The 12,642-nt window shown below is 36.8% G+C and overlaps 1 protein-coding gene across 4 annotated transcripts in view; it reads left to right on the plus strand.

Annotated features, from left to right (window-relative positions):
* Positions 1 to 12,642, plus strand: part of fam168a (family with sequence similarity 168 member A) — a 59,194-nt gene that overhangs the window by 16,171 nt on the left and 30,381 nt on the right. Inside the window, exons 2-3 of one of the 4 annotated variants that reach the window (XM_053623447.1) lie at positions 4,375 to 4,517; positions 11,797 to 11,906. The exons of 1 other annotated variant lie outside the window; for it this stretch is intronic. In XM_053623447.1, coding sequence (XP_053479422.1) covers positions 4,515 to 4,517; positions 11,797 to 11,906 — 113 coding nt within the window. In that variant the 5' untranslated portion in view covers positions 4,375 to 4,514. Of the gene's footprint in view, positions 1 to 4,374; positions 4,518 to 7,961; positions 7,988 to 11,796; positions 11,907 to 12,642 lie in introns of all 4 variants that reach the window. 2 more of the 4 variants (XM_053623449.1, XM_053623448.1) reach the window with 2 other exon arrangements.

Here is a 12,642-nt window from a genome sequence, read left to right on the forward strand (position 1 = left end):
CTTCTCGGTATAACACCAGATTATTTACTGTTTACTGACCAACCTGCTGCAGTTTCATTCATCTGCAGATTTTTAAATAGGTTTCATGTCATAGGTGTAGTGTACATTTGCAGAGGACAGAGCTGGCTTACATGGCAACAAACTTGGATAATAAAGTCTGTACACAAATTTGTAGTTATTGTCACATAATTATTATTGACAGTCCACACATACAGCATAATAATGATAATAATAACATCAACTTCATACATCAATATACTTTACATTGCAAAAATATTTAGCAAGTGAACATAGCATGAATATATACAAATTCTTCTCATCATATATTTATAATAATGCTTATTTATGCATCTTATTATAAGATTACAGTAAACCAAATGCATAATTATTAAACCTATTTCTAGACATTGTACTCATTTCAAGCTTAAAATAGTCTTGTTCTGTTGTGTTTTTCTCATTTTAACCATTGATTTTCAAAAAGAAGTCTAATTATCTGTCACTAGAATAATTTAAAGCTTAAAATAAGTAAACTCATTTAAATATGCTGAATAGTCTTAGCTTTGATTTATAATAATCTCATAATAAAAAAATATTAGATATGTTTGCCCATATTAAATATTTCCACTTGCTAGGATATAATTTTTGCAGTACACGCAGTAAAATCAAAAATGTTAAAAATTAAAAAAAAAAAAAAAAAAAAGGAATAACTAATAGCAGTGGCAGAAAGGAAGCAAGTGTGTAAAAATAGAATAAAGGTACAATAATTAAAATCATATAAAAGTAATTTGCTTGTAAAAGTAATACAAATGATAAATGCCCTGAGGCAGGAGGCCAGGATATACCCTGGATGGGACACCAGTCCATTGCAGGGCACCATGCGTGCACACACATTCACACACTCATTCACACCTAGAGGCAATTTTAGTGTAGCCAGTCAGCCTGCCTGCATGATTTTGGACAGTGGAAGGGGAGAGGACAAGACAGTGGAAGAACATGCGAAATATGACAAAGACAGAAACCCGAGCAAATAACCAGGATCACAGCAGAGACCCAGGGGCTATGACATATCAATGCTACCCACTGCACCATCATTCCACCATGTGTATTTATTATAGTTTTCCATGAACGATTAGTTCATTTTGAATGAATCTTTAATATGACTCTGGAACAACGAGTTGTCTCAGAGTGATTCATTCATTTTTTTACCGCACATGCGCTGAAACATCCCCATAGGTTCTGTACAGGAAACCGAAATGATTAGTTCACGTCTCAAGTCTCGAGTTCGTTCATCACGTCACAGCCCCAGTAGAGATTGCATTAAACCTATGGGGCGGAAATGGGATGAACGAACGACTCGAACCCGAAGACTTGAGAGGTGAACTAATCATTTCTTTTTCCGGGGAACAGACTCTGATAGGGAGGTTAGGTGAACTAACAGACTGCATAGCCTGAAGACCCAGCTAAACTATTAATTAATCATTTCTGTTTCTCATAATTCTGCCTTGATTGCATTAGCAATATATAGTTTATTTTTTATCTCAAATGTGATCAACATTTGCGTAAGTACTAGATGTTTTGGGGAATTTAACATGTAACGTTTTAATTATATTCTGCTGAAATGAACAAAATTACTTGAAAAAAAATTCATTCATTTTGCTGAATGAGGTTCAAAGATCCGAGTCAGTAAAATGATCCGAACTTCCCATCACTACTTTTCAGACCCCTTTAGCGACTTTTTTTGCAAAAATAAAGTGCCTATTGACAAATCTAGCGACTTTTTGGACAAACCTTAGCAACTTTCCAAATGTTGCCAGTACTGTCCTGCAAGCGCAGGACATCCCAATTTACATTCTTCATCCCAATTTACATCATTCGGATGCGAATGTTTTTAGGACGCAAGACGAATGGAATACAACATTTTACATGTAAAATAGTACATGTTATTACAGCCTAGTTCTCTTGTTCAATGTAGTTATAGTGTTCAGAAACATTTCTGTTAATTCATGTTCCATACCTGTCTGTTATAAAAATAAAAGTTATGAAAACTAATTTTAAAAAAAAGTACAAAAGCAAAAAAAATCTACCAATCAAAACAGATTATCGATTAGGTTATATATAGATAGATTTTATATACAATAGATAATCAATATACCAAAAGGGTGGGCGGTTGGGGTTGGCTTTAGTTATGAAAGGTTGAGAACATCTGCACTATATCACTACACTATATCCATGGTGAAAGATGCATATTAAAGGGAAAAAAGATGTAACCTTGAAATTACCAACCTCAACAACAAGAAAAGGTCCAGTTTAGTGATTTTTTTTTATTATTTTTAAAATTACTATTTATTTATTTAGGGTTTTTTTTTTCTGTGGATTTTACTGATACTGCTAACTATAGTTGGGGAGTACCTGCCAATAACGATTAATCAGCTGATTAAAGTAAAATATCAAAGAACACTCTAAGTAAAATATTGCTGAACTTGATTTTTTTTTTTAAATAGTAGACTCTACCATGAAAATTTACTGTATGAAATAATATATAAATACTAATATATGTTAACTATGAATAAATATTAAAGTAAATAAGATACAGCCAAACTCAACCAAAAAGTAACACTCCAAATAACAAATACAAATAAAGACAATCAAAAGAAATCAAAAAACCATTCAAAGAACACTCATTGTCAGTGATCGTTTTATTTCGCCTCTAGAGACTGCTTTCGTACTTTATAATGACAGCGGACCCCTCTCAGCTGCTCTGGTGTGGTCAACCTCTAATGTAATGTATTTCCAATGATATTTAATGTTCGTTACTTCTTCAAGATAATATTAGTCTATAGCAATTGAATGAAAGTGCCATTAGTGATCAGTAACTATGCACCAAATTCTCAATTCCATTCACGTTATTTCAGAAAGTTACCTTTATTATCATAATCTTCACTGATGGTAATAATATAGTTGGTGAAGATGGTGGTAATGGTACAGGACCTATCTATATGGCATAGTTACTGTACTGTGTGTGTGTGTGTGTGTGTGTGTGTGTGTGTGTGTGTGTGTGTGTGTGTGTGCACGCACACATATAGAAATGTTGAGATGTGCTGATGTATTTGTGCGTTGGTTACCCAGAATATGCGAACAGCATGTGTAACATTGGTGTTGTAACACTCTGTCCTGCTGGTGTTCTTGGTTTGCTTGGCTGTGTTCTCATTCTGATGCTTTGAGGCAGGTTATAAAAAGAGAAATGCATTATATAAATATGGTATGAAAACAAGGTTCCTTTTTTGGGGGGCGGGGGTGAGTGAACGAGAGAGAAAGTGCGCGCACGAGAGAGAAAGAGACTCGAGGGCACTGCAGCACTGCTCAGGTTCACTTCAATATAACAGACAAAAGGATGAAGGGCAAGTTATTCATATCCACTGTGAGGGGGAGGTGGAGAAGGGGGAATTTAGAATGTAAAGGTAGTGAAGGAAGGAAGGCAATTATTAAGTGATTGTGGGAAAGGGAAGGAAAAGGAGAGAAAGAGGTAGTGTTAAGATACAATCAAAGGGAAAGGAAGATAGGAAGATCAAAAAGAGGAGCAGGGGTGGACAAATTAGTAGCCTGGGCACCTAGAAATAAATGAATGTATGTTCGTGCTGGTTTTTTTTTTGGGGGGGGGGGGGGTTCTTCATTCTTCCTCTCAGTTCATTTGTCTTACAATGTGTTCACACTATTGAGCAATAAATCAGTCATGTGGGTTGTAGTTAGTCTCTTGGGGATGTGTAGCGAGCATGACTGTTGCAACTTGTGGGTGTGTTTTGTGCGTTGTTACTGCTGATGACAGGATTTTCCTTACCATAGAAAGGCTTAAGCTGAGTGAACGTAAAAACGTGATTTAATTTTCATTAAATCATTTTATTTGGTGAAATGAACAGACTTTCGATGTGTACAATGAGTGTTGCCAGCCTTCTTTTACAAATATGGTAAGGATAATTGTTGAAAACAACATGAAAAACTTAAAATAATTTCAAATTTCCTTCAAGTAATTTCAAAACCCCCAACCACCACCCCCTGGAACCCAGACTGTACCTAAGCCCTCTGAAAACCTAGGGAAACCCCTGGATGAGAAAGGGTAGTAACCAGTAGCCTAAAGCACACTGTTTTTCAACAGTATACAGTTGAATTTTGTTTAAAATGATTTCAGATTTTTAATAAGGTGGAAAAAAGTGTGAAAATTGGCTTTGATGTACGCTACATCCCACACTTCATTTTAGCATTGTTAGCAGATTATCAGCATAAATTACCTGTGCTAGCAGGGTTGCCATTCATCCCTCATAATAAGGAATTGTCCCGTATTGAAAAATATTATTCTGTTAACTGTACAATTTATCATAGAGCTTTTTCTATTGCCCGTGATGGACTGTCTGATCTGAAACAGCATAAGGCAGGTGATAACCATGTCCAAGCAGCTACAAAGCAGAAGACAGAGCTGAGTCACGGATTTCCTTTTACCTCAGACTTCTCCTGAGTTGGAAATGGTATGTTGTTTTTGTTATGCACTGTTCTTTTAAGGTTTCTGACTGAATGATGAGGGTTTTCCAGAATGGCATTAACTAATAATGAAAAAAAAATGCTTGGTCTACCTAACTAATTGGGATACTATCAAGCTAGCTAACATTAGGCTAAATATTAGATTGTGTAAACAAGTAGCCAAGGTTGCTAACAAGTTAGCTAACATCAGGCTATCTATTATATTACGCTATACAATTTGGACTAATCAATTCAGTGCAAATTAGCCTAATCATGCTGATAATATGCCATTATTTTATAATATGTAGGCATTATAATTTAGATTCTATAATATGTCAATTTATTTAAAAAGTCTAAACAAAAAACTATACCAGTCAATCTTTATAATTCATAAATATGATTTTATTTATATATATATATAATATATATCTATATCCCTTTCTATCCAATGCTAGCGTTACAACTAATGATTATTTTCATAATCGGTCTATTATTTTTTCGATTAATCCAGTAACTTTCAGTTTACTTAAAATGCTAGTGTTTCATTTGAGATGATACCACCTTTCTAAAATTCACATATTAGACGATAGAGTGCATAGTGTAAGTGTATTTGGAACAGAAGTGACGTAATGAGTAAACGTGCCGCGTGCAGACCAACTAATCGATAATGAGATTCCTTGACAACGATTTTCAGAATAGATTATTATCGATTAGTTTTTGCTGCTTTAATCCATACAATGTGAAATCATCGTTCTTCTATGATTATAGATGTTGTTTAAATACTGCAATTGTAAATCCATAGAAGCAGGAAAATGTTTTAAAGGCAGCAACATTTTTAACAATTAGAACTAAGTGTGAACTAAGTGGCATTAAGGGGGATGCTTCCACCACCAAGTCTATTCCTTCTTATTACTAACTTGTATGCCTGCAATACCCTTAAAATATATTTCAGAGAGGTAGGAAGCTATTGCAGAAGGACTATCAGGTATCTGATCTAGCTTGACCCTGTTTAGATCAATTCCAAAATCTAATCAGTTAATTTGCTACTTACAATAGTTTAATTCCATATAAATCCTACAAACATTCAACCACTCATTCTTGAGATAACGACACAGTAACGACAATCTTGGATGGACACACAGACCCGAAAACATAATGCCTCCACCACCTATAAGGCATAAAAGAGGCATAAAAATTCCAGTGGAGAGGTGGGTGTCTCTTTTTTTTTCTCCTCACTGAAGGTGGCCACCTATGTATTACATATGTACCACTCATCACAGGCACCACCATATGCCTATATATCTACTGTTAACTAATTAAACACAAATTACACAACAAACATTATACAGTTCAGTATACAGGTTCAATAATTTGATTGGTCATGGGGCATTACAAGAGAGCTTATATTTAGTACAACCACAATGGGATGTTTCATTGTTTGCATCATTCCAGTCGTCTGTGTTCACCACGTAAAATTCCACTTCCTAGTTCGAAACGGTTACTACAATAGTGTTGGTGGCGATATCAATTGACACAGCAAACTGTGCTTTTTCATGAATATAACTATGAAATATGAAAGCTCATCAGATGAAGATGAAAAGAAAGAAAGGAAGCCAATTTCAGCTTTAACAGGAATGTAAACAACAATGAACTAGCTACCCAGCTAGCTGAAGTGCTATAAAGTATAAAGTGTCTTTGGGATCTCTGTTCACTAGTGGAGTAACAATAAACAAACCAGTGGGCCATACTGTGTGTGAAATGTCAGTTACTTTAGGCTAATTTCTTGGTTATAGCACTGTTGTATAAAAGCAATATCGCACTCGCAGTTGTGCAGTTATACTGAATATTGCATAGCTGTGATTAGCTACAGCACTCACCCTGCAGCTTTGCAGCCTACAGCCACTCTTGTTACATGCCAGGCATCGTATTAGCTATTAGCAGTGTGAGCTGTACAAGTGTACTAGCTACAAACACTCTCCAGAGATACAGTCTCTGCTGCTTCCTTCCAATCTTTATTTTTCTTTTATATTTCTTTTTTTTTTAATGAGAGATCATACATGACAAGATAGGATGAAGCCTTGATTATAAGTCGTTGTTTTTTTTTTTTCCTCAATCAGTACATGGGAAAAAATTGCAGGTAGGAATTAAATTTGTGAGAGGGGAACTGTTATACCACACACACACCATACTATTGGTCTGAGGAATCTTTTGCACCACTCATTTAGATTTGTCGATTTACCAATTAACTCCCTAATTTGCATAAAGTTGAAGGAATCTCAGCTCGCTTGTTGTGCTGTTACTTTGTCATCTGGCTCAGTGTTACGTGCACGCACACACAAAATGAATGCTTGCCTGTATGTTGTCACTCACTAGTGTGAACACCGAGTTAGTCTCTGTTAATGGACTTGCAGTCATGTGAAGAAAAAAAAAGTACACCCCATGGAAATTGCTGGCTTTTTTGACATGTTTGAACAATCAAACATTTGATCATCTTTGAAACAGTGCCTGGTAATTAATTAAGTTGATGCACTCTATAAAGTGACACATAAAATTGACATTTCGTAGTACTTTTCACAGTTTAAATGAACAAAAAAATCACATGGAAAAAGTAAGTACACTCCTGCATTTATCACACCTTCAAATACATAAAATTAGAATCAGATGGTCAAGATAGGGTGCCAGTGATGTGTCGGGAGGGCAAGTGGAACCTCATTTATACCTTTCTCATATCTAGTGTCTGGTGTTCCTGTCTAGTGTCTGGCCATGTGTTACTACATTACAATAGCTAAGACTTTTTTTAGCCTGGTCAGTTAGGTTTTCAGCCAACCAAATCATTGGACTGGGCAGCACATTGGGGTTTTCACATGCCTGATGGTCTAATTAAAGAATTTATGATTTAAACACCCCTAAGGAGCCAGATGGAGTGATGAATAAAGCAAGAGGGAAGAGGAGAAAATATGTAGATTGAAGAATTGAGAGAAAATAATAGGGGAAAGAGAAGAAGACTGAGTTGTGGAGAGCGAGAGAGGGGAGGAAAGGAAAAGAGATGGAGTGATGAAGGGAAATAGAGAGGGAATGATGGAAAGAGATATAGATGGTATAAAAGAGAGGCGTGAGAGAGCTCAAGTGGAAAAAAGTGTATGCCTTCTTAATGAGATGGTGGAAGAGATGAAGAGGAAGAGAGAAAAAGAAGGTGTGACCTCATTAGTGTCCTTCAGACAAAGGGGAATGGCACTGGTGGTTGAGCAAGAGAACGAAAAAGGGAGCAAGGGTGCTTTTTATGGATACTTAGTTACTTGAGTACGAACTTGTGAAGCTATTTACTGACTGCTTTGTAGTGGAATAAGTATGCTTGAAAAAGTGAAGTAATGTATTTAGGGTGATTAGGATATCAGTTCTGCAATGATGCTTAGAAGTGTTTGTGTGTGTATGTGTGTGCTTTGCTCTCACAGGTTTGCAGGTATAATCAGCAGTGTGCGTGAGTCCCTCCCTCTCTCTCTCTCTCTCTCTCTCTCTCTCTCTCTCTCTCGCATACACACACACACACACACACACATACATATATATATATATATATATATATATATATATATATATATATATATATATATATATATATATATATATATATAATGTGTGTGTGTATGTATGTATGTGTGTGTGTGTGTGTGTGTATGTATGTGTGTGTGTATATATATATATATATATATATATATATATATATATATATATATATATATATATATACATATACATACACATACACATACATACATACACACACACACACACACATGTTGGTTTCTATACTTATGAGGACGTTCCATTGATAATTATTTATGCAGCTAATTAATTGTATACTACACCTAAATCAAACCCTGACTTTAACCTCAGTAACCAAAAGTAAATCTCTGAGGGCCAGGTCAGGGTTGTAACAATTCAGAATTTTATTGTATCGTTTGATATGAGGCTTTCGATTCGATTCCTCAACGTATTGAACAATACATTCGACTGTGCATTCAACTGCATTTGAGACAGTTCGTCATAAAACATTGCTTATATTATGTGAGGTTTAAAACATTTCAGTTTAATTAATCCCACACGCCCTCCTCTGAAAATCTTGAATAAGGATAGGCTATAGGGGTTTTAAAATACACACTTCTCCTAAGCACACTGTTTTTCACGGATTAGTACTCTAGCATACTAGCCAGCGCTGATATCGCAGGCATGCAAAGTTCACTGAGGCAACATTTCACATCACATTGAATCCAGGTTAAAGAAATCAGCACGATTAGGAAGTTAATAGCTACAGATATGAGACTACACAGTAGGACAACATTGTACTCAAAAACATGTTTGAGCTGCAGACAGCTCCATGGCCTTCATAACACTACTAGCTAACAGCAGAATGTGAAATAAAATGCCTTGTGCTTCAAACACATCCCCTTGATGTCATCCTAGCAGTGTTGCTTGGTATTTTTATGGTAAATTGGGCAGCAAATCAGAAATGTGTGGGCACTATGGTGAACTTGTTTCCCACGCAAACACTAAGGCACATTTAATCCACATTAATCCTGATAAATTTGAAAATGCATCTTTTTCTCTACGTTTTCGCCTTTCGTCCACACCAAGACAGTGTTTTTGTTCATCGAAAATGGAGCTTTTTGAAAACGCTCTCTCAAGTGGATAAATTTGAAACTGCTATTTTCATGTTGTAGTGTGGACTGAGAGAAGGGAGATATTCAAAAATGATGTATTTTTAGTCATGTGATGCAGTCATGTGACCCGTTCAACTCAACATTATAGTCTTGGCTTATTTGCAGCAACAACTCATCTTTGTTTGTCCATTTAAAAAAAAAAACAAAAAAAAACATGCTTTTCCTCGACATTGCAGCGTCAATTCAAAGAGACAGAAAAGAAATAAATGCCTGACGGATTTGACACAGGCCAAAGCTTCCTATGTTCTTCAGACATTTCAACTTGGACAAGCAATTTTTGGAAAACATTTGAAAACACCAGTGTAGACGGAGAGCTTTTTAAAAAGAAAATGTAGTTTTCGGATCTATTCCGATTATTGTCGACATAGCCTGAGAAAAGGAAGAAAAAAGTGGCCCCCTTTTCCAGTTCCTGAATGTTTTGTGCTAGTTTCAGGTCTTTTTCTGCAACTTGGCAACCCTATTTAATTAATCATGTTTAATTTTGTTGCATTCTAATGCACAGCTTGTGTAGCTTTATATGCTGCCAAGAGTCTATGGATCATGCAAACACTGTGTCATTATTAAGTTTCAATTACTTTATTGTTCTAAAAAATCTTAAGAAATTTAAGGCTTATATTCACACAATGCTTATTTTTGATGTATGGAAAACAAGACACCGCTGTATTGCATCGGATCAAATTAGAATTTTATGTATCATTACACTCCTAGACCAGGTGCTTTTGAGGACATTTTACACTATTTTTTCTTTATGAGGACATGTAGTCCTTTTTGGTTCTTACAAAGCACACCCATATACACATACAAAAGTGCTTTGGTATTATATGATGTATCATATTGTTAATATAAAATATAACAGCTTTATGACAATAATTCACCACCTTATTTGACAATCAAATCACATGACTTCACTAACTACATACACAATAGTTATGTGATGACTAAACATTTGGAATCAACGCATCAGTCACAATATTTACAATACAGCCAATCTGATTCATGGTGTGTGTCAGAAAAAGTTGCAAAGTGACTGGGACTGAATGTTTCTGTGTGTCTGTGATGGAGGTTTGGCCTCCGAGGCTGCTTTAAATGTGTTTTCTCTGTGGCAGAAAACATTGTGTTGAAAATGTGATATTGCATAAACAGAACATACAGTTCATGAGAGAGAAAGGACAGACAGACAAAAAACTGATAAGATGATAAGAAATGGAGGGAGAACAAGAGGGCATAGAAAGAGAGGGGAAATAGTGATTGAGAAAGTAAAAAAATGGGAGAAAGAACGGAGTAAAGAAAGAGAGAACAAAGAATAGAAGGCAGAGGAAAAGGAGGAGAAGGACGACTGGAGTGTTAAATCCATGGTGCCTTCAGTTGGCTTTAGTCCGACAAGGTGATCCTGTCATTCTGATTAATGATTCTACATTAAGAAGTGTGTGCGCACACACACACAGTGCTTCTCATGAGTTGAACATTTCATGCCATCGCAGCTTGTATACTGCACCTGTGAAATTCTATCTCTCTGACTCTCTCTTTCACTGACTGACATTCTGACTCATTCTCTTTCTGACACCCTGCCTCAGACTGACTGGCTCCGTCTAAAATCGCATACTACCCTACTACACAGTAGGCGAAAAGCAATACGCCAGAGGGGTAGTGGCTTCGTCCGAAATCACTTGCAGAGACAGTACATATTGTATTCGATGCAGTACCTACTGCACGGCCATTGAAACAGTACATACTAATCAGTATGCATGTGTAGTATGAATACAATCCCGGAAATACTACATCCGCCATGTTGGCATTGTCATGTGACCTTCGATGTCATCATAGACACAAAAATCTTGAAGGGACCACCACATTAAAGCGACCGCACTAACAGAAAAATGCACATCAGGAAAGTTAACTGAATTAGTAGTTTAATGTGGGTGGGGTTAACAGGCTGAGGTAAATTCATTGCAGTTAGCTTGGTCAGCTAAGGCATGATTGAGATCACAATAAAGGTTTCAAACGCTGTGACAACTGTTTTCTTGTTTAAACCTTCAACAAGTTAACAATTTATTCGGGTATTGTTAAACAAATCCTGTTTAATCAAGGTTTAATACTTAAAAAGAGCCGACGCACTGTCTTCTGCCATTTTTTTTTCTGAGCTCGTCTGTACCAGTCCCATTGCATGATGGGATTTTTTGACTCGTGTAGTATCCATCCGTTGCATACTGCAAAATCTCACCAGAAGCAGTACGTTATCCAGGTGTTTCTCGCCTACTGAGAAACGTTGAAGGTCACATGACAATGCCAACATGGAGATGTAGTATGTCCGGGATTGTATTCATACTACAGACACATACAGATTAGTACATACTGCATCGAATGCAGTATGTGCTGTCACAGTACGAGATTTCGGACGCAGCCTCTCCTCTCTCTCTCTCTCTCTCTCACTCTCTCTCAGCTATTATGTAGTCCAGCTTTGCCTGTTTTTTGTTGCTGTGCTTTGCTGTGCTCAATTGTGCTTTTTCTAATCATGACCTTGCTTTCCTTTTATTTTTCTTTCTTTCTTTCTTTTTATTTGATGTTTCAGATTTGCATATCCATCCCTTCTTCATTTGCCTTTGCTTCAGTGAGAATGGCAGGCGGACCCCCCTCTGACAAATACACTTTTCTCTACCCGACAGACAGCAGCCTAAAGAGGTCAGTGTAGACACTGCTACTGTTTTAACCAACCCCGTGTCTACCTTGGTGGGTTTTATTTGTGTGTGTGTGTGCATACCTAAATGTGACATTACTTGCCGAATGTGTTTTGAAATTTCTGTGTACTGCTGTTTTCACCACCTTTATTATAGAGAGAGTTAAAAAAAAAAATCAATTCTTAACTGAATCATAATTTTTTCTTGAAAGACTCTTGCGCAAAATGTCCACATACACCGATCAGCCATAACATTAAAACTACTGACAAGTGAATTGAATAACATTTTTATCTCGTTACAATGCCGCCTGTCAAGTGGTGGGATATAATAGGCAGCAAGTGAACAGTCAGTTCTCAAAGTTGATGTGTTGGAAGCAGGAAAAATGGGCAAGCATGAGGATCTGAGTGACTGTGACAAAGGCCAAATGATGATGGCGAGACGACTGGGTCAGAGCATCTCAGAAATGGCAGTTCTTGCGGGGTGTTCCCTGTATGCAGTGGTTAGTACCTAACAAAAGTAGTCCAAGGAAGGACAATTGGTGGCCCGGGCACAGGGTCATGGACTCTCAAGGCTCATTGATGCACGTGTGGAGCGAATGCTAGCCCGTCTGGTCCAATTCTACAGAAGAGCTACTGTAGCACAAACTACTGAAAAATGTAATGCTGGCTATGACAGAAAGGAGTCAGAATGCGCAGGGCATCACAGCTTGCTGTGTATGGAGCTGTGTAGCAGCAGACCGG

Source organism: Ictalurus furcatus, chromosome 4 (assembly GCF_023375685.1).
Source record: "Ictalurus furcatus strain D&B chromosome 4, Billie_1.0, whole genome shotgun sequence".
Taxonomy (NCBI): domain Eukaryota; kingdom Metazoa; phylum Chordata; class Actinopteri; order Siluriformes; family Ictaluridae; genus Ictalurus; species Ictalurus furcatus.